Source organism: Oncorhynchus kisutch, linkage group LG3 (genome assembly GCF_002021735.2).
Source record: "Oncorhynchus kisutch isolate 150728-3 linkage group LG3, Okis_V2, whole genome shotgun sequence".
Lineage (NCBI taxonomy): Eukaryota > Metazoa > Chordata > Actinopteri > Salmoniformes > Salmonidae > Oncorhynchus > Oncorhynchus kisutch.
The window spans coordinates 73,438,387-73,466,304 of NC_034176.2; the positions used below are offsets into that span (position 1 = coordinate 73,438,387).

Consider the following 27,918-nt stretch of genomic DNA (forward strand, 5'->3'; position numbering starts at 1 on the left):
CATGAACTTTTTCAGTTTGACCTGAAGTGAACTCTCAATATACTATAATCCCCCAGAAAAATGTGTCAGACCCTGCACAAACATATCTCTGCAGAGCACCAGTTTAGTAAATCAGGATCAGCAGTCTGAGGGGCCAAAGGGACTTTCAAATGGTTCTGCTGCCGCATCTGGACCAAACCCACCAGAATCTGCTCCCAAATCCCTGCATCTGGACAACAAACACCAGAATCTGCTCCCAAATCCCTGCATCTGGACCAAACCCACCAGAATCTGCTTCCAAATCCCTGCATCTGGACCAAACCCACCAGAATCTGCTCCCAAATCCCTGCATCTGGACCAAACCCACCAGAATCTGCTTCCAAATCCCTGCATCTGGACCAAACCCACTAGAATCTGCTCCCAAATCCCTGCATCTGGACAACAAACAGCCGAATCTGCTCCCAAATCCCTGCATCTGGACAACAAACACCAGAATCTGCTCCCAAATCCCTGCATCTGGACAATAAACACCAGAATCTGCTCCCAAATCCCTGCATCTGGACAACAAACACCAGAATCTGCTCCCAAATCCCTGCACCTGGACAACAAACACCAGAATCTGCTCCCAAATCCCTGCATCTGGACAACAAACACCCGAATCTGCTCCCAAATCCCTGCACCTGGACAACAAACACCAGAATCTGCTCCCAAATCCCTGCATCTGGACAACAAACACCAGAATCTGCTCCCAAATCCTTGCATCTGGACAACAAACACCAGAATCTGCTCCCAAATCCCTGCACCTGGACAACAAACACCAGAATCTGCTCCCAAATCCCTGGGTTTTGCACCGAGTTAAACGTTTTGGTCTTTTCAAAATGCTGCCGCTTAATTAGCAGTAGAATCCGGAGGGGACTTCTTCTTGGTCTCTAACACTGGTACTTAACTCAATTTGTACTTAGCATGTGTAATGCTAGTAAATGGATATGAAGTTGGTTTCAATAGTCAATTTCAGTTTGGGTTAAACTGAAATAATTAAGAGAAAGGGATTATTATGAGTAGCTAACATACTAACCTGTTATATAGTACAGTAATTACAACACTAAGCTACAGATACACAATTTAAGTACAGTACTTTAATAAAGCTGTACTACCAAATCCAGCTGCTCTGCAAAACTACAGAACTGTACTGTATGGTATCAAGTGTTACTAAACATATTACAGATGGATATGGATATTATGGATATTCAAAGAAATTGTACTCAAATCACAAAAGTCTGTGTCTGCTTAGTTTAGTAAACAGTTTATTTATTCCTTTACAAAATAGGTACAAATACAGAAATATGTTTTTCACACAAACAGGACATTTTCAGGATATGTACAGAGTTTACCAAAAATAACATGGTCCTAATAAACACATGGTCCTGTAAACAATATTTACAAATGATCCATACATTAAAACATCTTCCAACTGGGTACATCAGTAATCCTTATATTAAGGCTAAAAAGCTGAAGTAGTAGAAATGTTCTCCTGTTAATTTATCAGAAATCATACAAATAATTATTCAAATATTAATAACCACTGAACAAATAGGTATTTTTGTGCTTTTAAACTTACATTTTTTCAACTATAAGTACTTGTGAGATACAATTGCATTGCCCAAAATGTGGCAAATGAAATGCCAATTAAAAAATAACTCAAAAGAAAAATATATAAATAGTTAAAAAAATACGTTTCCCTTTCAACACCAACTGACAATACTGTTTGATGCTTAAGAGACAGGAACTATTTCTTTCTATACATTGGTAACACAGCGTTCTGTTTTTTTCTCATTGTATGAGTAATAAAAGAAACTGTATATAATAGTGCTGTTAGAAAGAACTTCAATGAACATTCATTTCAAATGTTGCCCATTCAACAAATAAATGACAAAGCGACACAAGACAAGCTGCATAGAGGCTGGGCTATTCACAACCAACCAATAAGAGGATGGTCAGAAACAGGTGACAACACTGAGGCCTTGCAGAGTTGGACCCTAATGACAAGGATCTATAGCTACTGACAGAGAGGCAGTCGCCTCCCACCTCTCGTTCTGGAGAGAACATAAAAACATACAACTCTAAAAACATTGCAATGTCAATATTAGGCTTAAAGGAAGAATTCTCAAAACTGTACTTCAACAACTGTCCAGCTGCTCACACGTCTGATATGTGTTGTTAATAGTCTTGAAGTGAAACAGAGGAAACCCTAAGATGAGAGCTGCTTGTCGAACGACCATACTGCACTCTGGGCGTCTGCTGAGGGTATGGGCCTGGCCTCACAGAATAGGTTCTTCAGACAACCTAAAGTATTGTGGAAATGGGCACAAACAATGAGACAGATGGCCAACATCTAAATTCTACAGGGACATCTAGAAAAAAATAATCTCTCCATAAATTTGGGTACAGAGAGAGACTACTGTGCCTTGCTCAATGAGGGTGACTGGCCAGAATCCACCATATTGGTGGACTGTGGTAACTCTGACCATTGTTAGATTATTGACCTGTTGGATTGGATAAGACTATCTGCATTGTATTGAAATAAAGTTTATAAAGTAAAAGAATACAAAGAATACAATTAGCTTATTAACAGTTAAATGTTACCTTTCAGGTATTTTACATTTGTTCATGTTTTTTAAGTGTACTGTATGTAAATTATAAAGTCTTTTTGTCTGTAATGTCTTTTTCGTTTTGTGTCGGACCCCAGGTAGACTAGCTGTCGTCATGGCGTCAGCTAATGGGGATCCAAATAAAATAACATTCTAATCATTACAAATTTCAATGCACATGATTTTACAGAATATCTCAGTATTGAGTCATTAACATTACATGTGGTAAAAATATCATACATGCTGTTCAAAAGTTTTCAAAATGACTATTTACATTTAAAGAGCTCCATTTCTGTTATGCTGTAATCCATTTTCTGAAGATAAACTTTCCAAAAAGCTGCTCGGATATGTTTCTGGTATAAAGAATCAGACCACTCTATGACTTGTTAGTTTTGTGTGACCATATTCACTGAACTTTGTTCAACAAATACATTCTAGAGAATATTGTAGGCTGTATTAAGTTCAGAATAGGATTTTTTTTAAAGAAAATCACTTTGAGATGGTTCATTCAGTATTTCGCCTGGGACATCAAATTTACAACTGACATGGAAAAAGTACTGGCTCAGGTCCTTAGACACAAAAACCCATTTCTCTTTAAAAAACCCAGTCCCAATAATACCCAAGGAGTTTGCATCACCATGGCCTTAAAGTCAACACTCTAAATACATATACACTGAGTGTACAAAACATTAAGAACACCTACTCTTTCCATGACATAGACTGACCAGGAGACTGCAGGTGAAAGCTATGATCCCTTATTGATGTCACCTGTTAAATCCACTTTAATCAGTGTAGATGAAGGGGAAGGGGAGGAGACAGTTTAAAGAAGGATTTCTGAAACATGGATTGCATATGTGTGCCATTCAGAGGGTGAATGACCAAGACAAAATATTTAAGTGCCTTTGAACGGGGTATGGCAGTAGGTGCCAGGCGTAGCGGTTTGTGTCAAGAACTGCAACACTGCTGGGTTTTTCACGCTCAACAGTTTCCTGTGTGTATCAAGAATGGTCCACCAGCCAAAGGACATCCAGCCAACTTGACAACTGTGGGAAGCATTGGAGTCAACATGGACCAGCATCCCTGTTGAACACTTTCGACACCTTGTAGAGTCAATGCCCCGACGAACTGAGGCTGTTCTGGGGGCAAAAGGCAAATATTAGGAAGGTGTTCTTAATGTTTGGTACTCAGTGTATTTATCATGAAGCTAAAACAGATAAAGACACATACAATATATTTTAGTGAGTTTTTTCTCTCGCCTTTATATCAAAAGCTACGTTAATATCAACATCACAACAGACACTGAGCTGAAACATCTGACCCGATTGAAGGCACGTTGCAGGGGTAGAAGGAGATGGTAAGGAAGAGAGAGGAGGGTGCTGGGAGGGAGAGGGTGCTACTTGAGCAGAGCCCGGTAGAGCAGAAGTGAGTGGGCTGTCCCTTTCTCCTGCTCCATGTAGAAGATGAAGTCCCTGAGATTGACGCGGGTGATGCGTTGACGTTGCCGCTGTGAGGACGTGGAGGGGGAGGAGGCGGCGCCCGGCGACCCCACTGAGCTGCCTGATACCTGGGGAGAGAGAGAGGAGGACAAGGGGAAGTCCTGGGATAACATATCCATTTCAACATCAATGTACACCAACATCATGAACATCATGTGCTCCAAGGCTAGCGGCTGTAGGTGGCTGGTAAGAATTAAATAACCAATTCAAGTTCAAAATGTTTGAGTTGGCACTCAAACAGACAGAGAGAAGAGAGAGAGACAAGACACAGATAGAGGGGAAGGTAAAGTAAGTAAGGGACAACAGATCACTAACATCAATATCATCCAATCATGACAAGGCTTTCAATACTGTGAACGCCTTCACTCCTCTGTGTCTAAGTCACCCAACGTGTTGAAGTCTGAAGTTTACATTACACCTTAGCCAAATACATTTAAACTGAGTTTTTCACAATTTCTGACATTTAATCCTAGTAAAAATTCCCTGTCTTAGGTCAGTTAGGATCACCACTTTATTTTAAGAATGTGAAATGTCAGAATAATAGTAGAGAGAATTATTTGTTTCAGCTTTTATTTCTTTCATCACATTCCCAGTGGATCAGAAGTTTACATCCACTCAATTAGTATTTGGTAGCGTTGCCTTTAAATTGTTTAACTTGGGTCAAACACTTCAGGTAGCCTTCCACAAGCATCCCACAATAAGTTGGGTGAATTTTGGCCCATTCCTCCTGACAGAGCTGGTGTAACTGAGTCAGGTTTGTAGGCCTCCTCGGTCACACACACTTTTTCAGTTCTGCCCACAAATGTTCTATAGGATGAGTTCAGGGCTTTGTGATGGCCACTCCAATACCTTGACTTTGTTGTCCTTAAGCCATTCTGCCACAACTTTGGAAGTATGTTCGGGGTCATTGTCCACTTGGAAGAACCATTTGCAACCAAGCTTTAACTTCCTGACTGATGTCTTGAGATGTTGCTTCTATTTTGTGAAGTGCACCAGTCCCTCCTGCAGCAAAACACCCCCACAACATGATGCTGCCACCCCCGTGCTTCACGGTTGGGATGGTGTTCTTCGGCTTGCAAGCCTCCCCCTTTTTCCTCCAAACATAACAATGGTCATTATGGACAAACAGTTACATTTTCGTTTCATATTTCCACAAAAAGTACAATCTTGGTCCCCATGTGCAGTTGCAAACCGTAGTCTGGCTTTTTATGGCGGTTTTGGAGCAGTGGCTTCTTCCTTGCTGAGCGGCCTTTCAGGTTATGTCGATATAGGACTTGTTTCACTGTGGATATAGATGCTTTTGTACCTGTTTCCTCCAGCATCTTCATAAGGTCATTTGCTGTTGTTCTGGGACTGATTTGCACTTTTCGCACCAAAGTACGTTCATCTCAAGCAGACAGAACACGTCTCCTTCCTGAGCGGTAAGACAGCTGCGTGGCCCCATGGTGTTTTTACTTGCGTACTATTGTTTGTACAGATGAACATGGTACCTTCAGGCGTTTGGTAACTGGTTCCAAGGATGAACCAGACTTGTGGACGTATACAATTGTTATTCTGAGGTCTTGGCTGATCGTCTGCGGTCTTGATTGTCAAGCAAAGAGGCACTGAGTTTGAAGGTAGCCCTTGACATTCATTCACAGATACACCTCCAATTGACTCAAATTATGTCAATTAGCCTATCAGAAGCTTCTAATGCCATGACATAATTTTCTGGAATTTTCCAAGGCACAGTCAACTTTGTGTATGTACATTTCTGACACACTGGAATTGTGATACAGTGAATTATTTAACGCGGCGACCCTCGCCACCGACCTCGGACTGGGGACCTAAGCCACGGGTCCCAAATGGACGGGAGATTCTGGCAGCACCGGACAGGTGGGAGATTCCGGCAGCACCGGACAGGCGGGAGACTCCGGCAGCTCCGGAGTGAAGGGCGATTCTGGCAGCGCTGGCGTGACAGGCGATTCTGGCAGCTCCTGGCTAATGGACGGCTCTGGCAGCTCCTGGCTGACTGACGGCTCTGGCAGATCCTGGATGTCTGGCAGCTCCTGGCTGACTGGCGACTCTGGCAGCTCAGGACAGACGGGCGACTCTGGCAGCTCCTGGCTGACTGGCGGCTCTGGCAGCTCCTGGCTGACTGGCAGCTCCTGGCTGACTGGCGACTCTGGCAGCTCAGGACAGACGGGCGACTCTGGCAGCTCAGGACAGACGGGCGACTCTGGCAGCTCAGGACAGACGGGCGACTCTGGCAGCTCAGGACAGACGGGCGACTCTGGCAGCTCAGGACAGACGGCGACTCTGGCAGCTCAGGACAGACGGGCGACTCTGGCAGCTCAGGACAGACGGGCGACTCTGGCAGCTCAGGACAGACGGGCGACTCTGGCAGCTCAGGACAGATGGGCGACTCTGGCAGCTCAGGACAGACGGGCGACTCTGGCAGCTCAGGACAGACGGGCGACTCTGACAGCTCAGGACAGACGGGAGACTCTGGCAGCTCAGGACAGACAGGAGACTCTGGCAGCGTAGGGCAGGAGGAAGACTCTGACAGCGCTGAGCAGGCAGGAGCACCTGTAGGAAGGAGACGGAGAGACAGCCTGGTGCAGGGGGGCTGCCACCGGAGGGCTGGTGCGTGGAGGTGGCACCGGATAGACCGGACCGTGAAGGCGCACTGGAGCTCTTGAGCACCGAGCCTGCCCAACCTTACCTGGTTGAATGCTCCCCATAGCCAGGCCAGTGCGGCGACGTGGAATAGCCCGCACTGGGCTGTGCTGGCAAACCGGAGACACCATGTGTAGGGCTGGTGCCATGTACCCCGGCCAGAGGAGACGCACTGGAGACCAGATGCGCTGAGCCGGCTTTATGGCACCTGGCTCGATGCCCACTCTAGCCCGGCCGATACGAGGCGTGGCTATGTATCGCATAACACGGTGCCTGGCTGGTCCCTCTCTCTCCACGGTAAGCACGGGGAGTTGGCGCAGGTCTCCTACCTGACTTCGCCACACTCCCCGCGTGCACCCCCAATACATTTTTGGGGCTGCCTCTCGGGCTTCCAGCCACGCTGCCGTGCTGCCTCCTCATACCACCGCCTCTCGGCTTTCGCTGCCTCCAGCTCAGCCTTGGGGCGGCGATATTCTCCAGCCTGTGCCCAGGGTCCCTTTCCGTCCAGAATCTCCTCCCATGTCCAGGAGTCCTGAGATCGCTGCTGATGCCCGTTACCACGCTGCCTGGTCCTTTGGTGGTGGGTGATTCTGTAACGTTCGTCTTCGTCAGACCATTGCGCAGCGTGGTAATTATTCATCCTATTAATAAACTGAACAGAACACTAAATACAAAGTAACAAAAGAGAACAAACGAAACACACACTAAACAGAAAATAATCACCCACAACTCAAAAGTGAAACCAGGCTACCTAAATATGGTTCTCAATCAGGGACAACGATAAACAGCTGCCTCTGATTGATAACCATACTAGGCCAAAGAAATCCCAAAACATAGAAAAAGGAACATAGACAACCGACCCAACTCACGCCCTGACCATACTAAAACAAAGACATAATAAAATAACTAAGGTCAGAACGTGACAACAGGTGTAGACCTTACAGTGAAATGCTTACTTACAAGCCCTTACTTCAGTTTTAACAAAGTAAAACCCTCTTGTAGAGTAAGAGAACGAGATCAAAGCTGATTCACTAATAAAGTCCAGAGCTTTAGGTGCATTCTAGTGTACAAAGAAATCATTTGCAGCATTACTTTGCACTTAAACTAGCAGGAGGTGAAGATCATGAAAACAATCTTGATGTAGTCAGACTGAGGGGGAAGACATTGTTCATATTTAATTGTCTTCATAGCTCTTTATATCGCCCTGGAAATGAACACATTTTCTCTAGATAAACAAATCAGCTAACACAGATCTGAGCTGACTTTTCCATTCTGAAACTAACTCCTCGTTTGTATTCAATTCTATGCAAAGAAGCGGGAAAATTAAAATATAGAATGAGTGTATACAGAACCCTGATATAAATCACAGACAACCGTTTACGTTTCCAAATGAAAAACATCAGGTAGCAAATCCACCAAAATGCCCACTCACCCACTGTAACCCAGTCAGAAAGAAATAAGACAGACATTTCCGTTAGGAACTCCCCATAACACCCTCCCACAATTACATTGATTGCACCACTCTATAAACATACAGTTGTATAGACAGAGCCTAATTGCAAGCATATGAAAGGTATGGATTTACAGGACCCAAGACTACAGTGCAGTTGTACAAACTCACCCTATAGACGTTGTATACATGACAGTGGGGGAGTAAGGGTGGCCACAGCCTCTCTGTAGTCTCTAGGTTGCGTCCCAAATAGAACCTCATTCCCTATAGAGTGCACTAAAGTATCCATAGGGCTCTGGTCAAAAGTTATTCCCTATAGAGTACACTATAGTACTCATAGTGCTCAGGTCAAAAGTTATTCCCTATAGAGTACACTATAGTGCTCTTAGAGCTCTGGTCAAAAGTTATTCCCTATAGAGTACACTATAGTACTCATAGAGCTCTGGTCAAAAGTTATTCCCTATAGAGTACACTATAGTACTCATAGAGCTCTGGTCAAAAGTTATTCCCTATAGAGTACACTATAGTGCTCAGGTCAAAAGTTATTCCCTATAGAGTACACTATAGTGCTCATAGAGCTCTGGTCAAAAGTTATTCCCTATAGAGTACACTATAGTACTCATAGTGCTCAGGTCAAAAGTTATTCCCTATAGAGTACACTATAGTGCTCATAGAGCTCTGGTCAAAAGTTATTCCCTATAGAGTACACTATAGTGCTCAGGTCAAAAGTTATTCCCTATAGAGTACACTATAGTGCTCATAGAGCTCTGGTCAAAAGTTATTCCCTATAGAGTACACTATAGTACTCATAGTGCTCAGGTCAAAAGTTATTCCCTATAGAGTACACTATAGTGCTCATAGAGCTCTGGTCAAAAGTTATTCCCTATAGAGTGCACGATAGTACTCATAGAGCTCTGGTCAAAAGTAGGGAATATAGGGAATAGAGTTCCATTTGTCCCTCCCATGTCTCCCTCCACACATCTGTTCCTGTCAGTGATGTTGACAAGTCGGGAGGGCCAGTCGGGGTGGAGGTGCACACGGGACAGGCCTCCGTCTGTCTCCTCCGTCCCCAGGGTCCTCACTGGGAAGGAGCGCCCCTACCCTCACCCTGCCTGGCTCATCAGGCCAATCACGACTGACCACACGTGAAAGATGGGCCTGCCCGCTGCCATGCCAATTACTGCCACTCACCCCACCGCCCTGCGACACAGCAACACACTCCACCAATCAAAGCCATCCATCCACCTGGACAGACGGGGTGGCCGCCGGCGTGTGGCGTGGAGGGGTGAGGAGGAAGGTGGGGATGGGCAGTAGCCCTGGACATCACTACTAGCCCCCTAGCCTTGTGGTCTGGAGCTCCCAGAATGCCTCACTCAGCTCCTGTGCGGACCCAGTTCATGGCGAGCCTCAGCCTGGGTAAGTGATCCAAATACAGGGAGAAAGGTCAGCCTGCTGCCAGCGAGCCAAGCTGATTTCACTTAGCTAACGCAACAGTGTCGCAGGCAGCCTCGTCCTCCTCCCCTCATCTTAATAAACCTCTGCAACCTGCCAGCAACCCAAACACACGGTCTGTTGTTGTCTGTATCTATGGAGACCAATCCCTCTTTCAAATGCATGTTGACTCATGTTAAGGGGGAAAATAGGAAAATACACTCACAAACACAAAACAAAGCAGATGGCTGAGTGTCAGAAATAAGGAGAGGCGAGAAGTCAAAACACCACGCTTTTCCCATCAAACAGCAATTATATAGTAATGGTGTCTGACATTAAATGAACGGCAGAATGGCACGCTTCGTAAGGTCACCGTGGAGAGAGAGAGAGAAAGAGAGGGAGACAGACAGAGAGAGTTCGTCTTTGCAAAATCGTCTTTGCTGCTGAGAAAAATCCACTAGGCAAAAAGCAGCATCTGTCATTTTATCTGTGATGGGTGCTGCGAGGCATTATGTCACATGACATATCCATCCTGCAACACACACAGGGATACCTCGATACATCCTTTCAGACGTTCCAGTTGTTTGGTGCCCTGAGACACACAGACAGACAGAGCTGTGGAGAACCTGAGGAGAGGACATGGGGCTGAGAGGAGAGGAGAGGTGACTATAGAGACTGGATACTCTAGAGAAGGGCCCCAGTCCGTTAACACTGGCTACAGCCCTTACCTCCTCACCTCCACACTCTAACATGACAGTGTGCCAATTGGATAGACACACTGGCTGGGAGAGACCAGGGAGCGTGGGTGTGCATGTACATGCAGAAACACACAACGACACAACTGACATGATGTGCATGGTGTTCACTCAGTATCATTATGGCGCCTACATATTTCAGCACACAAACTGATCAGGAAGACAGGAAGAGGATGCTTACCCTCATTTAGATATTGTCCTCCATACACTGCTGTGTTATTCACTCATTACTATAGGATAGTATCTATATCATAAAGGGAAGATTTCTTTCTTCCACAGTAAGGAAATGGTGAGCTCAGGTCAGTCTACCTTCAATATTTTCTATCTTCCCTAATCTACTGTTCAACCTTGGGTGCAGAGAGGGCCAAGATTAGTCCCCACTTTGCTAAATTTACTTTTGATTAATAATGTATGTTTTCTCTCTCCTTCTCTCTCTCCTCTCCTCTCCTGGCTAATTGTCTGGTGGTGTTGAAGCTCCTAGGTGTCTTAGGAATTAGCATTTGGTCCTTTATTGTTTAGGGTCTTTCTGCTGATCAGCAGCTTTGAACTTGAGTGGCACCGGGCTTTGATGCTGGAGCCAATATTGGATTTGGCTCAGGTCACACCTTCGGGCTGAGGGTTAATGGCACACTTTTCCTAGCATACACACAGCTCTACACAGCACAGAGAGGGTTGGATTGGTTGGCCCAGCAGAGCCAATACTGCTGGATCAGCACTATGTAGAGAGGAGAGGAGGCTGCAGACAGGGGCTGGGAAAAGAGGAGGCTGCAGACAGGGGGCTGGGAGGAGAGGAGGCTGCAGACAGGGGGTGGGAAGAGAGGAGGCTGCAGACAGGGGCTGGGAGGAGAGGAGGCTGCAGACAGGGGGTGGGAAGAGAGGAGGCTGCAGACAGGGGCTGGGAGGAGAGGAGGCTGCAGACAGGGGCTGGGAGGAGAGGAGGCTGCAGACAGGGGCTGGGAGGAGAGGAGGCTGCAGACAGGGTCTGTGAGGAGAGGAGGCTGCAGACAGGGGGTGGGAAGAGAGGAGGCTGCAGACAGGGGTGGGAAGAGAGGAGGCTGCAGACAGGGGGTGGGAAGAGAGGAGGCTGCAGACAGGGGGTGGGAAGAGAGGAGGCTGCAGACAGGGGGTGGGAAGAGAGGAGGCTGCAGACAGGGGGCTGGGAGGAGAGGAGGCTGCAGACAGGGGGTGGGAGGAGAGGAGGCTGCAGACAGGGGCTGGGAGGAGAGGAGGCTGCAGACAGGGGCTGGGAGGAGAGGAGGCTGCAGACAGGGGCTGGGAAGAGAGGAGGCTGCAGACAGGGGCTGGGAGGAGAGGAGGCTGCAGACAGGGTCTGTGAGGAGAGGAGGCTGCAGATAGGGGGTGGGAAGAGAGGAGGCTGCAGACAGGGGGTGGGAAGAGAGGAGGCTGCAGACAGGGGGTGGGAAGAGAGGAGGCTGCAGACAGGGGCTGGGAGGAGAGGAGGCTGCAGACAGGGGCTGGGAGGAGAGGAGGCTGCAGACAGGGTCTGTGAGGAGAGGAGGCTGCAGACAGGGGGTGGGAAGAGAGGAGGCTGCAGACAGGGGGTGGGAAGAGAGGAGGCTGCAGACACGGGGTGGGAAGAGAGGAGGCTGCAGACGGGGGGTGGGAAGAGAGGAGGCTGCAGACAGGGGCTGTGAGGAGAGGAGGCGGCAGACAGGGGGTGGGAGGAGAGGAGGCTGCAGACAGGGGCTGCGAAGAGAGGAGGCTTCAGACAGGGGGTGGGAAAAGAGGAGGCTGCAGACAGGGGGTGGGAAGAGAGGAGGCTGCAGACAGGGGGCTGGGAGGAGAGGAGGCTGCAGACAGGGGGTGGGAAGAGAGGAGGCTGCAGACAGGGGGCTGGGAGGAGAGGAGGCTGCAGACAGGGGGTGGGAAGAGAGGAGGCTGCAGACAGGGGGTGGGAAGAGAGGAAGCTGCAGACAGGGGGTGGGAAGAGAGGAGGCTGCAGACAGGGGGTGGGAAGAGAGGAGGCTGCAGACAGGGGCTGGGAAGAGAGGAGGCTGCAGACAGGGGGTGGGAAAAGAGGAGGCTGCAGACAGGGGGTGGGAAAAGAGGAGGCTGCAGACAGGGGCTGGGAAGAGAGGAGGCTGCAGACAGGGGCTGGGAAGAGAGGAGGTTGCAGACAGGGGCTGTGAGGAGAGGAGGCTGCAGACAGGGGGCTGGGAAGAGAGGAGGCTGCAGACAGGGGCTGGGAAGCGAGGAGGCTGCAGACAGGGGCTGGGAAGAGAGGAGGCTGCAGACAGGGGGTGGGAAGAGAGGAGGCTGCAGACAGGGGCTGGGAAGAGAGGAGGCTGCAGACAGGGGCTGGGAAAAGAGGAGGCTGCAGACAGGGGGTGGGAGGAGAGGAGGCTGCAGACAGGGGCTGTGAGGAGAGGAGGCTGCAGACAGGGGGCTGGGAAGAGAGGAGGCTGCAGACAGGGGCTGGGAAGAGAGGAGGCTGCAGACAGGCGCTGGGAAGAGAGGAGTCTGCAGACAGGGGGTGGGAAGAGAGGAGGCTGCAGACAGGGGGTGGGAAAAGAGGAGGCTGCAGACAGGGGGCTGGGAGGAGAGGAGGCTGCAGACAGGGGCTGGGAAGAGAGGAGGCTGCAGACAGGGGGTGGGAGGAGAGGAGGCTGCAGACAGGGGCTGGGAAGAGAGGAGGCTGCAGACAGGGGCTGGGAAGAGAGGAGGCTGCAGACAGGGGGTGGGAGGAGAGGAGGCTGCAGACAGGGGCTGGGAAGAGAGGAGGCTGCAGACAGGGGCTGGGAAGAGAGGAGGCTGCAGACAGGGGGCTGGGAAGAGAGGAGGCTGCAGACAGGGGGTGGGAAAAGAGGAGGCTGCAGACAGGGGGCTGGGAGGAGAGGAGGCTGCAGACAGGGGTTGGGAAAAGAGGAGGCTGCAGACAGGGGGTGGGAAAAGAGGAGGCTGCAGACAGGGGGCTGGGAGGAGAGGAGCCTGCAGACAGGGGGCTGGGAGGAGAGGAGGCTGCAGACAGGGGGTGGGAGGAGAGGAGGCTGCAGACAGGGGGCTGGGAAGAGAGGAGGCTGCAGACAGGGGCTGTGAGGAGAGGAGGCTGCAGACAGGGGGTGGGAAGAGAGGAGGCTGCAGACAGGGGGTGGGAGGAGAGGAGGCTACAGACAGGGGCTGGAAAGAGAGGAGGCTGCAGACAGGGGGTGGGAAAAGAGGAGGCTGCAGACAGGGGGTGGGAAAAGAGGAGGCTGCAGACAGGGGGTGGGAAAAGAGGAGGCTGCAGACAGGGGCTGGGAAAAGAGGAGGCTGCAGACAGGGGGCTGGGAGGAGAGGAGGCTGCAGACAGGGGCTGGGAAGAGAGGAGGCTGCAGACAGGGGCTGGGAAGAGAGGAGGCTGCAGATAGGGGGTGGGAAAAGAGGAGGCTGCAGACAGGGGGCTGGGAGGAGAGGAGGCTGCAGACAGGGGGCTGGGAGGAGAGGAGGCTGCAGACAGGGGCTGGGAAGAGAGGAGGCTGCAGACAGGGGCTGGGAAGAGAGGAGGCTGCAGACAGGGGGTGGGAAAAGAGGAGGCTGCAGACAGGGGGCTGGGAAGAGAGGAGGCTGCAGACAGGGGGTGGGAAAAGAGGAGGCTGCAGACAGGGGGCTGGGAGGAGAGGAGGCTGCAGACAGGGGGCTGGGAGGAGAGGAGGGCTGCAGACAGGGGCTGGGAAGAGAGGAGGCTGCAGACAGGGGGCTGGGAGGAGAGGAGGCTGCAGACAGGGGGTGGGAAAAGAGGAGGCTGCAGACAGGGGGCTGGGAGGAGAGGTGGCTGCAGACAGGGGCTGGGAAGAGAGGAGGCTGCAGACAGGGGGCTGGGGGGAGAGGTGGCTGCAGACAGGGGGTGGGAGGAGAGGTGGCTGCAGACAGGGGTGGGAAGAGAGGAGACTGCAGACAGGGGGTGGGAAGCGAGGAGGCTGCAGACAGGGGGCTGGGGGGAGAAGAGGCTGCAGACAGGGGGCTGGAAGGAGAGGTGGCTGCAGACAGGGGGTGGGACGAGAGGAGGCTGCAGACACACATGTACACACACACACAGACAGACAGACAAGAGTGCATATGCACACAGCAGTCTGCACAGTTTCTCCAAAAGTCATCTAATGTGTGTGTTTCACATTCTGGGAAAAAATCTGTAAGGTCAAGAAATAGCTTGGCTATGTGGGCTGTATGTACATATTAACCTACAACTTACATGTTAAACCATCCCTTTCCACATGTTCATAAAGCCTGAACCTCACGGCAAAAAAATTTAATCTCTGACTTACAAACAGACTTACAACGAACGAAACCTCTTTATTGACAAGCTAAACCAGGAGTTATTTTGACAAGGCACAACCAGACATTAACGGTACAACAGTCATGACTGTGGCTGACCGGCTGTGCAACTGGGAACATCTAATGGGGGACCAGTGGTCAGACGGTGGTGAAAGGGTTAGTGAGTGTGTTAGTCCCTCTTAGTCAAAGAGCCCGACCCACCGCCCTGCTCTGTGAAGTTAGGAAAGGCCCTCCCATCACCACCGTACCGACTGACTGACTGTGTGCCAGGAACACAAAGCTTTCCCACATGTTCACCTCCACGCTGCATTTCATCCAGGGAACGCTCCTCTCCTCCTCTCTTCCCTCCCTCCCTCAGTTCTGTTTATAGTGTGTAGCCCAGCCGTGGGAGTGCAGTCCCTCTCTCTCCACGCTCGGTCTGCACTCTCCGTCTGCCCAACCGCCTCTCCCTCTCTCCTACGGCAGCCATTAATCAGCAACAGAGCCCCTCTCTCTCTTTCTCTTCCTCTCTTTCTCCCTCTCCCTCCATTTCCTTCTCCCTCTCTCTCCCTCTTTTCTCTGTCCCCATTGCTCTCTCTCCCCCTGTCCCTCTTTCTTTCGCTCTCTCTCTTTCTTTCTCTCCCTCTCCCCTATACGCCCACAGACATGCTGGATGAGGCCATTTTGAAAGAGTTAACAGATGTCGGCTGATTTGCCCCGGGCCTTTTGACATCGCCCAAGTGATGTATTTGATGTGGAGTTTATTCAGCTCTAATAAACGTATAAAGAATTAGAATAATAATTCACAGATGTACCATACACCAGATTATATGCCGGAGCCCCTCTTTGAACCACGAAGAGAAGGCAAGCCAAGATTAACAGAACCAGGGGAGGGGATGAAAAGGCTTTGGTTCAGTCTGCTGGTAATCAGAGGGTCAGGATGGGAGAGAGGACAGAGGAAGACTGGACTAATACTGCAGGTTTATGTTCAGACTCGTACACAGATTGCCCTTTATCTGACCTTGTGGAGGGTCAGGGCTCATAGAGAGGTCCTATTCTGTAGGAAACCATACACCAGAAAGGAAAGCACTATGACAATGATCATGAAACAGAGAGAGAGAGAGAGAGAGAGAGAGAGAGAGAGAGAGAGAGAGAGAGAGAATGTTCAACCATGTAAGGTAAATATAGTCATTTTAATCTAAAAAGGGTCTCATATTTTCCCTTTGTCCTTGAAAAGATTACAAAAAAGGAAAAACTTAACAAATACGAGAGAAAAATAGTCAGGTCTGGCATTCTGATCCTGATAAAAACATGTAGGAATTACTTTCAAAACAAACAACTTCCATTTGGTTCTCCACTAAAGAACAACAAATATACAAAGAAATGCCAGTTGCAGAGCATCTTAATACCCACATAAAACATAAAAACTGCTACCCAGCTCCATGGCAATAATGCATAGCAACCGTGCAGAATTTCAGTCAAGGAGAAAGAGGCAAAAAAACACCTTATTACTTCTAACTCCTGCAAGCCATTTTGGTCTCCAAAGGTTTCAGAGCGCCGCAGGCCATGTGTCTGCAGTGTTTCGGGAAATGACTTGCCTTCGCACGAACACTGCTATGTTCTGCAGCACTGCTGCCCCCAGCATCCCCGCTCAATTTCTGTTTAACCCTTTCCTGGCTTTCCTCACACTGACTCACGGCAACAGACCAGCGCTGTAGTGTACACCCAGCTACAGCTCTATAGCCTAGCTGTCACACTGTTCAGCCTCACACACAACACAAACCAACGCAAATCAGAACAGCTTTTTCACGAGCTAACACATTAACTCACCATCTAGTTTGGCTACTTAAGCATGTGATGGCTTAAAACAAACATGGAGGATGAGAAGGCAGAAGGTTATAGGGGCAGATAGAGGGAAAGGGAAAAAGAGCCTTAAAACAAATCCCTAACAGTTGATTTACGGTGTGAGTACAACAACACAGTTCGTGGTACACTTGAGTGTGTACCAACCATGGATTAAATCTGCAAACTCGTTGACACAACACATAATTAAAACATCTTGCTTTAGGTTAGGAATTTTCTAATTAGTAGTGTACTGACAAAGCTGCAATTCCATCGCCTTGAGTTTCAAAGTCCACAGGTTACTGCTAAGATGAAAGCTGAACCTGAAGCAGTATTCTGGAGGGCTGCTCATACAACTCCTCAGAAGACAGTCACAGGGTCACCAAGCTAAACAGTGTGCAGCACCCGGAACCTTCCTTCCAAACAAAGAACTTCAAACTTCCGTGCCTGGAAACAGATTCTGGGGTGTTTTTTATTTTCCAACCTCAGAGAAACAAAAGATTTTGTTGAGGAGCGAGTCGGAGATGGCAGAAACTACAACAAAAAACACAACATATTTTTTAATATGTTTAATTGCAACGCTCTTAGCTGGACTAGCTGACTATCTTCCCAAATTAAGAGACTGCAATATATTAAGTAGGTTATATTCCCGATGTTAAAGTTGGTAATAACATTGTGGGGTTGATGGTCTATTGTTTGCCAGTGGTACAACAACAGAGCTGTTATTACCTAAATCAAATCGATTAGACCCAACATGAAATGTCTTTGTCTTTTAACATTAAAACACATGGACATTTAAACAATAAGACTATTAGACTGTTGAACATAGAACCCCCATCCTAGCAACCCATTCTGAAGCTCTATGTCCAGCAGTACAACATACTACTAATAGGACAATACTGTACTCTACATGCTTGATAACCTGGGCAATTTATCAGGGCAAGTATCTTCAGAACTGCTGTTCAGAAAGTATCAGTTGTGCCAAACTTTTTCTGCATTAAATATTCAGAGCGTTTCATATATAAAATGAACCCAATTAGAGTTAAAATGGGGAAAGTGTAATGAGTCTCAAGTCAGAATGCTTGTCTTCAGAAGTACTCTGCTAATGAGCCCTTGTTGGTTTTTACACACTTTAAATGGTGTGGCAGTGTCATTTCTTGCGGTTTTAAATTTTTAATTCAAGTTGAATGAGTGGGTGGTGACTGAGTTAATAACCAAGGCACTGGTCGGGGTGTTTTTCAACTGATGGTTAGCTACTTTTAAAGGCCCAGTGCAGTGAAAATTCAGTTGTTCCTGTATTTTATATTATATTGTACAACAGCTGATGAAACTAACACTGTGAAAGAGTGAAAAAAAGTGATCATTGTTATTTCCTGATAGTTGCTGGATGAAAATATAATCTACACAGAGCGGGAGTTTCGGTTTGCCTGATGACATCACCATGCTGTAAATTGATTAATAGACCAATAAGAAAGACAGTTCCAAACTTCTTTGCCAATAACAGCTAGTTTTAAGTTTTCCCCTCCCCACTCAGACCACTCCCAGACAGTCCTAGCAAAATGATTGTTTGTGGCTAAAAAGCTATTTATTTTATTTCAATTTTAAGGGAAACAATAACAGTGTGGTAGTTCATTGTCACCCAGACATGTTTTGATATTGATATAAAAACAGCTGCATTGGGCCTTTAAGAAAGATGCCAAATGAGGGCTGTGGTCCAACTCAGATGTCTTTGTTGAAGTGAATCACTCCTAAACTTGGGCAGGGAGGGACAGGAACCAGCAAACAGAAATAAAGAAGCTACTCAGGAAAGAGTAAAGGATGACCAGATACTGAACACATTACTGAACACATCCCAGACAGAAATGGCCTAATTGGGGAGAAGAAAGTAGGCTAGCATAATGGTAGCCAACATTAGTGAACTATAGAGCATCGTACTGTGGTACTAATAGATCCTGACTTCACAGGGTAATGGGAGGCAAACTATAGGCACAAGAGTAGATCCCAGAGCACCACACTCTACCCATCTACCCAGAACTGTCAGTGTTGTCCCATAAAACCACATACGAGAAGCGACACTTTTCACTTCCAAGGAACATGTAATGTAACCCAGTGCACCAAGGGACTGCTTATGCAGATCACTGAGATATTAGAGAGGAGTTTTCCAGTGGAGGTTCAAACTCTAAACAGGTCCTTGATCTCAAATAAATGGGTCCTTTTTTGCAAACTATCGCCTTAGCCATCGTACGCTCTGTTCCTGTACTGCTCCTGTCACCAATCCCCACCTGATGTAAAGCGTGTATAAAGCGTGTAGCTACAGTGTGTCATTAAAGGCAGGGGGAGTAGGCTACGTCTGAAGAGCAGCTCTGATTAACATCCTGGGTCTGCAGGGGACAGATAGAGATGATCTTCATGTTTTATATAGATGCCCCAGAAAGAACCAACTGAAACTTGAGGAGTTTAAATCTAAAGAGCAACTCCATGTGCATGTTTGACCTACCTACCAAAGGCTGGGTGTCATATTGAAAGGGGTTGTCAAACCTGGGACATTTACAGCACATTTAACATTTTACAGCCTTCTTCACGTACACTGGAAGCTTCATTTCTCTCAACAGATTTCTCCTGCAGAGGCCCTAAAGGCTTCCTCAGTATACCTGCACAGTGTTTTAGCAACCTGTTCTACAGTAACAGCATTTTGAGGCAGCTAATCTAACTGTGTGTATGTATAAAACCTTATCTACATATTGACTCGGTATTAAACCCACACCCTTGTCTGCCATAATAATTACATATCATGTAAAAGGAAGTGCTTCATTCTTCCTGCACCAGGGGCGGGAAGCTGTGGGAGTGCCCACCGGCGCCCGCCCTGCCGACTAACACCTCCAGCGTTGCCTGATATTCAAACACACCCAAAGCCATTGTGTTCCCAGTCAATGGTAGACTTCCTATTAAACTGCTACTGCACAGCATCCAAATCACCGTGAGCACAGCGCCATGCAATGTGCCTGGTTTACACCGTAGTAGAGTCCTCTGTCAGACAGCAGAGTGGATGTAATGTGCCTGGTTTACACCGTAGTAGTGTCCTCTGTCAGACAGCAGAGTGGATGTAATGTGCCTGGTTTACACCGTAGTAGTGTCCTCTGTCAGACAGCAGAGTGGATGTAATGTGCCTGGTTTACACCGTAGTAGAGTCCTCTGTCAGACAGCAGAGTGGATGTAATGTGCCTGGTTTACACCGTAGTAGTGTCCTCTGTCAGACAGCAGAGTGGATGTAATGTGCCTGGTTTACACCGTAGTAGAGTCCTCTGTCAGACAGCAGAGTGGATGTAATGTGCCTGGTTTACACCGTAGTAGTGTCCTCTGTCAGACAGCAGAGTGGATGTAATGTGCCTGGTTTACACCTTAGTAGTGTCCTCTGTCAGACAGCAGAGTGGATGTAATGTGCCTGGTTTACACCGTAGTAGTGTCCTCTGTCAGACAGCAGAGTGGATGCAATGTGCCTGGTTTACACCGTAGTAGTGTCTGTCCTCTGTCAGACAGCAGAGTGGATGTAATGTGCCTGGTTTACACCGTAGTAGTGTCCTCTGTCAGACAGCAGAGTGGATGCAATGTGCCTGGTTTACACCGTAGTAGTGTCTGTCCTCTGTCAGACAGCAGAGTGGATGTAATGTGCCTGGTTTACACCGTAGTAGTGTCCTCTGTCAGACAGCAGAGTGGATGCAATGTGCCTGGTTTACACCGTAGTAGTGTCCTCTGTCAGACAGCAGAGTGGATGTAATGTGCCTGGTTTACACCGTAGTAGTGTCCTCTATCAGACAGCAGAGTGGATGCAATGTGCCTGGTTTACACCGTAGTAGAGTCCTCTGTCAGACAGCAGAGTGGATGTAATGTGCCTGGTTTACACCGTAGTAGTGTCCTCTATCAGACAGCAGAGTGGATGCAATGTGCCTGGTTTACACCGTAGTAGAGTCCTCTGTCAGACAGCAGAGTGGATGTAATGTGCCTGGTTTACACCGTAGTAGTGTCCTCTGTCAGACAGCAGAGTGGATGTAATGTTCCTGGTTTACACCGTAGTAGAGTTCTCTGTCAGACAGCAGAGTGGATGTAATGTGCCTGGTTTACACCGTAGTAGTGTCTGTCCTCTGTCAGACAGCAGAGTGGATGTAATGTGCCTGGTTTACACCGTAGTAGTGTCCTCTGTCAGACAGCAGAGTGGATGCAATGTGCCTGGTTTACACCGTAGTAGTGTCCTCTGTCAGACAGCAGAGTGGATGTAATGTGCCTGGTTTACACCGTAGTAGTGTCCTCTATCAGACAGCAGAGTGGATGCAATGTGCCTGGTTTACACCGTAGTAGAGTCCTCTGTCAGACAGCAGAGTGGATGTAATGTGCCTGGTTTACACCGTAGTAGTGTCCTCTATCAGACAGCAGAGTGGATGCAATGTGCCTGGTTTACACCGTAGTAGAGTCCTCTGTCAGACAGCAGAGTGGATGTAATGTGCCTGGTTTACACCGTAGTAGTGTCCTCTGTCAGACAGCAGAGTGGATGTAATGTGCCTGGTTTACACCGTAGTAGTGTCCTCTGTCAGACAGCAGAGTGGATGTAATGGACAGGTAATAAAGCCAGCACACACACACACACACACACACTGCATACAGTAATCCAGTCTGACCCAGGAGGTATGTTTACTTCCCCTGGCTCCCTCTCCTTCATTGTGGGTTTATATAAACACTGACAAAGACTCACCAAGCCTTGCAGCAAGACCACATCTATCGCTCTCAACTGACATGTAATCAGCCACACTGACGCAATCTGGGCAGACCAAATCCGGTTCTTCACACTCACAACTCAAACTCCCAAAGTTCTATCAGTCGAGAGAGTGTTCATTAGTCCAACAAATACATAATTGATGCAATCTAAAAAATACATGTGATAATGAATCAAAATGGGAATGAGACACAAAAGCCACAGAGCGAAGTTCTCTCGGCGATGACAGTTCTTTGTTTCGTGTTTCATGTGAACAGTAAATTAACTCGTAAGAACTGGTCAGGAGAGCCTTGAGTTAGTTAGTTACATGTTGGCCAGCTGATCTCACTCCAACCATTTCCAACCACAACAAAGCTCTGTTGTCCCGTACTTCTCCTCAGAGAACAAAGACTTAACGCTCCCCCTGGCTTGTTAATGCTTCACTCACAAATAGGAGCAATCTGTCTGTTTATTTGAATTCTTTGGTCTCAGTTCTAGAACGGCAATTAGGCTATTCAACCAGATAAAAAAAGGCATCATCCAATAGAAATGTAGTTTTCAGTAACGTATGTGGTGGCCCTCTTAAGGAAGTGTGCTAAATTGATCCAACCCACCTGACTGACTATGAAAACCTTTGTAATGTAATATACTTGACGAATAACAACTTAACCTATGGGGTTCTACAACAAATTATTACCTTTGAGAAAAACAAACAATTGTCGAGCACCTCTCCAAAATCACAAGTCTTTTATTCTCCCTCTCTTTCTCTTCATTGAGAGGTAGATGATGATACCGTCTAGGGTGATGATGTCTGAATTCTGCTGAGATTATTTGTCAAAAACGCCTGAATTTCACAGTTAATTGGGCTTGTTAATTAGCACAGGATGTCTAATTCCCATTGCAGTCAGTGTGCTAAATGGTAGAGCTTTATCAAGCGGATGCCTTTCCTTAACACCCAAGATAAAGAAGACAGGCACTCAGACCCTGTACAACAAGCCTGGCTAGGCTATACTACACTGTACATTACAGCACCCAGGCCCTGTACAACAAGCCTGGCTAGGGTATACTACACTGTACATTACAGCACCCAGACACTGTACAACAAGCCTGGCTAGGCTATACTACACTGTACATTATGGCACCCAGGCCCTGTACAACAAGCCTGGCTAGGCTATACTACACTGTACATTACAGCACCCAGATCCTGTACAACAAGCCTGGCTAGGCTATACTACACTGTACATTACAGCACCCAGACCCTGTACAACAAGCCTGGCTAGGCTATACTACACTGTACATTACAGCACCCAGATCCTGTACAACAAGCCTGGCTAGGCTATACTACACTGTACATTACAGCACTCAGATCCTGTACAACAAGCCTGGCTAGGCTATACTACACTGTACATTACAGCACTCAATGATCAATTCTACATCTTAATTAGGCAAACGACAAACAAGTGCAGGGCTTAATGAACCGTGTACCTCATCAAACAGCTGGGTGAATATATTTATTGAGATCAATGTTACATTTAATGATTTGGGCAATTAACTGTGGACCCCTTCTCTAATCTCAGAGGACACTGAGGGGACGGGGAGGGAGGCACCGGGGCCACTGCCCTAAATGAAAAGCAGCTGACAAATAATTGTCGTCCCCAGAGTTCTGGAACATAAGAGACTGAACAGACTTTGTGTTTAGAAATAAATATATCATACACGCACGTCTCAATCCCCGGTGTGGTGAAATGAAAGTCATTTGCATGGCTTGATGGAACTGCAGGGGAATTCTAGTGTGAAGTCTTCAGTCTGTTGTTGCTGGAGATATCGCTTGTTTAATGTCCAGGAATATCTAGGAAAAAATACCCCAAAAAAGAAGGAAGAAACAACACTGGAACCTACCAAGGACCTCCAGTTCTGAGGTATTATTATTAGTGCCGTCTGTTTTATTACCATCCATTCCATTTAAATTGATCAAATGGGAGAGCGGTGGAAAAGCGCCAGAAAAAAAAATTAAGCTGGAGCCCAAAAGTGTGACTTGGATTTAATATTTTATAATTGCCAAGGGACATTCCAAGATCAATGAATTTTTTTTGCCCGGGACGCACATCAGAAAGAGATGTACTTCAGTATTTTTAGGGAACATTGGTCTATTTAATTCCAGTGTCTGATGCATGTGAAATATGCCTTTCATGGCCTCCTTCTGTTCCCCCAGGCGCTGCTGCGGGCAGACATTACCACTTTTAATGGGCCGCCATGAGAAGAAGCAAGTCAGCCAATAACCCATCCTCACTAACGGAGCCACTCGCTGCCTTGTTTATTCTCCTGCACCATTTTCTATTTTCTAGAGGGCTAATTTTAGCCACACTGTTTTTATCATAAAAAATAACATATGAGAGGAATAAATTGCATCACAACAAATGTATAGAAATGTACAAAACGTAAGCATTTAAAAGGTTCTTTATAGTCTGTTTGTTAAAGGGCATATCAGCCATGTGAATGAAGCACTGATTGATATGAGATAAAGGAATGGTGGCTGGCTCTATATTAGAGGGGTGATGCAGAGTAATTGCCAGAACAAGGCAAGTTCTCTCACAGTGGAAGGCTAGAGAGAGAAAGGGGGGTGGATGGGGTCTACTGCACACTAGGGTCTGTAGTACTGAGAAGGGGCTGAAAGGATTGTTTATGATTGAAGTATGTTTATGTTTGAGATGTGAAGCAAGGTATGGAAAAAATACACCCAAGTCTACTCCCACAACAAATTATTCCAATAGAGAGGGAATTATCTACATACAACACCAGCAACAATCTATTTACTCATTGGTTCTTCTCTGAGTTCTTCTGCATTGCAAACAGTAACATTTATCATGAATTTGATAGTGGAGAACCAGCTGACAGATTTTTCAGTAATACTTCCACATGCATGCTGTCCTACTATGTGCCAGACAGGTGCTTTGACTAGCCTGGCATCTCAATGCATAAATTCAATTAGAGTCTTCCTGAAGCACCTCAATCTGCAAACAATATGGTGCCCTTCTTTTTAATCAAACCTTCCCCGGCAAGCGACCAAAGGCCCTTCAAATTAAAAGTAATATCCAGGAATGCTTTTTCTAAGTCATGCTGCGGACACGAGGCACTGAGACCAACCAAAACGAAAGAAAAATTAAAAATCCTAATAAGCAAACTAAGCCTGTCTGAATGTGGAATGTTCATTCTGAAAAAAGCATCTACTTGTGTCTCTAGTCTGCTTAGAGAAAGAGCACATGTAAGTAATGCTGCACTTTAAGTACACGATATAACGATGGAACATTCATTATACAGTCTTATCTAGAAAGTTGAGGCCAGATGTGCTCTTTTTCTTCAGTTAGAACAGTATACATTAACCTCCACAAGGAAACATACTAAATCAGATCCTGATGTGGAAAACTTTGAATCTCTATGTTTATTTTGGCCATCCAGTTATTCTGCCTACTGCTACACATTTTAACAAAAAAAATTCTCTCTGCCCCATGCCAGCTTTTAATGAAAGATCATTTGCAGCATTTTCACTTGTTTCTTTCCCCAAGGCTCCAACCTTTAGAGCTGACAATGTAGCTGACAAAAGTAATCCAGTCAAAAGAAAAACAAACTTTAATAAATAGTAACAAGAAATCCAACCACTTTCCCGGTGATGTCACAATGCTACACTGCACAAACCAATCACGGCTAATTCTAACATCAGACAGAGAGAGAGAGAACACACTATAAATAACTCCACTAAGTGACACAAAGACACACAGGAGTTCCTGGAGCGAGTCAGAGCAGCGAGGAGGGGGCATACTCTCTGACTGATCTCTCAGGGGTCCTGCCACTGCAGTTACAAAGGCCACTTCATATCGACAACTTCATTAGCAGCCCTCCCAGACCCTCAATTCATACCACGCTATGTTATCACTGACTGAGACTGAGAGATGCAATTTAGACTGGAGACCCAGAGCTCTTAGCTCCTCCAGGACTGGGGAAAGAAACAGAGAGAGTGTGGTAGAAGACAGAAAATATAAAATGACGGCTAGTATAGAGGTATTCTATCTATTCTTTCTCTGTAAGTGGACTGGAGGCGTGGGATGGGATGGGGAGAGGGGGTTTGGAGGACGGCAGTGGGATGGGGAGAGGGGGTTTGGAGGACGGCAGTGGGATGGGGAGAGGGGGTTTGGAGGACGGCAGTGGGATGGGGAGAGGGGGTTTGGAGGACGGCAGTGGGATGGGGAGAGGGGGTTTGGAGGACGGCAGTGGGATGGGGAGAGGGGGTTTGGAGGACGGCAGTGGGATGGGGAGAGGGGGTTTGGAGGACGGCAGTGGGATGGGGAGAGGGGGTTTGGAGGACGGCAGTGGGATGGGGAGAGGGGATTTGGAGGATGGCAGTGGGATGGGGAGAGGGGGTTTGGAGGACGGCAGTGGGATGGGGAGAGGGGGTTTGGAGGACGGCAGTGGGATGGGGAGAGGGGGTTTGGAGGGGGCCCTGGATGTTGGGATGTCCCCATGTCCCTGGCCAGCAGGCAGCGTCTGTGGGCTGAAGAACCAGGCTTTATCGGCCCTGTCTCCATGGCACCAGTAGCACAAGAAAAACTGCAGCAAATTTCATTCTCAGAAATTTAATTATATCAAGATTAACAAGGGAGGTAATTAATTTCTTTAAGATGGGTATCTTTTAATTGCCTGGGGCTCAACTTTGTTGTCAAAACTGTATATTTAACCATTATTTCAGGGCAAAGTTTTAAAGGCAGAGAAAAGCGGAGGATCACTGCTTTCACCATGAATATGGAAATATAGGAGTTTCTTATCTAAACGATTATTTTACAGTATTAGCACAAATACACGCATTTATGTACATATATATATATATATATATATATATATATACATACATGTAAAAATGTATTTATTAATGCCACAAAGAAGTTGACTAAGAATATTGTGAATTCCATAAAAATCTGTTGGAGTTCCACTCTAATTAAAATAATGAGGCATGTTAAGTTTGTATATTTTTACAGCTTGGACAGACTGCTCCATTCCACTGGCTTGTTACAGGCATGGCCATCTAGTGTACTAAACTAATGGGCTGTGTAGAATGGACAGAACAGCTGGTCTGTGTCTGAAAATGGCACCTTATTCCCAGGATCTGAATAGGGCTCTGGTCAAAAGTAGTGCACTATATGGGGAATATGTTGCCATTTAGGACACACACCTGGTCTCCATGTCACAGATCCAACACAGCAATGTCTATGATAGGGCCATTAGAGAATCCAGCTATAAAGGTAGGAATCTGGTCCAACTGTCCATTTCATTTGACAGTGCTTCTTTAACCCTTTAGGCAAAATCTTCACCGGCATTCCTCTCACCTCACAAACCACTATCACATCCTCTGAGCTTGAAGGCATAAGGCAGTAGCCTCTCATGACTACATGGTAACTGTGGTCTAATTTCTTGGAAACCTGTAGCCTCTATTACTCAGTGATTATGAGGTGGTTAGTTGTGGAGTGTGCTTTTTGAAGCCGGTGGGCAGCCAGCGTGTGGACTGGAGGGGTCAGGGCTTTCAGGGCTGAGTGTGGACTGGAGGGGTCAGGGCTTTCAGGGCTGAGTGTGGACTGGAGGGGGTCAGGGCTTTCAGGGCTGAGTGTGGACTGGAGGGGTCAGGGCTTTCAGGGCTGAGTGTGGACTGGAGGGGGTCAGGGCTTTCAGGGCTGAGTGTGGACTGGATGGGGTCAGGGCTTTCAGGGCTGAGTGTGGACTGGAGGGGGTCAGGGCTTTCAGGGCTGAGTGTAGACTGGATGGGGTCAGGGCTTTCAGGGCTGAGTGTGGACTGGAGGGGGTCAGGGCTTTCAGGGCTGAGTGTGGACTGGAGGGGGTCAGGGCTTTCAGGGCTGAGTGTGGACTGGATGGGGTCAGGGCTTTCAGGGCTGAGTGTGGACTGGAGGGGGTCAGGGCTTTCAGGGCTGAGTGTGGACTGGATGGGGTCAGGGCTTTCAGGGCTGAGTGTGGACTGGAGGGGGTCAGGGCTTTCAGGGCTGAGTGTGGACTGGAGGGGGTCAGGGCTTTCAGGGCCGAGTGTGGACTGGAGGGGGTCAGGGCTTTCAGGGCCGAGTGTGGACTGGAGGGGGTCAGGGATTTCAGGGCTGAGTGTGGACTGGAGGGGGTCAGGGCTTTCAGGGCTGAGTGTGGACTGGAGGGGGTCAGGGCTTTCAGGGCTGAGTGTGGACTGGAGGGGGTCAGGGTATTCTGGCCTGTGTGTGGACTGCAGGGGTCAGGGAATTCTGGGCTGTGTGTGGACTGGAGGGGGTCAGGGAATTCTGGGCTGTGTGTGGACTGGAGGGGTTCAGGGCATTCAGGAGCTGCAGGAGGACAGGAGCCCCCAGCCACACACTGTCACCTACTACAACAACCACCTGGCCTCCAGACTGGCACTGAAGGGCATAATTACTGTACTGCTACCAGGGTTAGCCAGGACTAAACTACCAAGACGACCTTGGAGTTTCACAGTCAAAGAGGCTACCAAGTCTGTACATGTGTAAGCGGTTGAGTAATCAATATGGAGTGTTTGTTTCATCCTGTAAACATTGTTTTGCGCATTAATAAGCGCAATAGGAATGTTGTTTTTATCATGGAAAACCTGATTGAATATGATCAAAGG

At 47.6% G+C, this 27,918-nt stretch overlaps 1 protein-coding gene across 1 annotated transcript in view; it reads right to left on the reverse strand.

The window, feature by feature from the left end:
- Positions 1-1,261: 1,261 nt before the first annotated feature.
- LOC109881355 (transcription initiation factor TFIID subunit 4) overlaps positions 1,262-27,918 on the reverse strand; it is a 121,696-nt gene continuing 95,039 nt past the window's right edge. Inside the window, exon 14 of the mRNA XM_031814346.1 lies at positions 1,262-4,191. Coding sequence (XP_031670206.1) covers positions 4,021-4,191 — 171 coding nt within the window. The 3' untranslated portion in view covers positions 1,262-4,020. The remainder of the gene's footprint in view (positions 4,192-27,918) is intronic.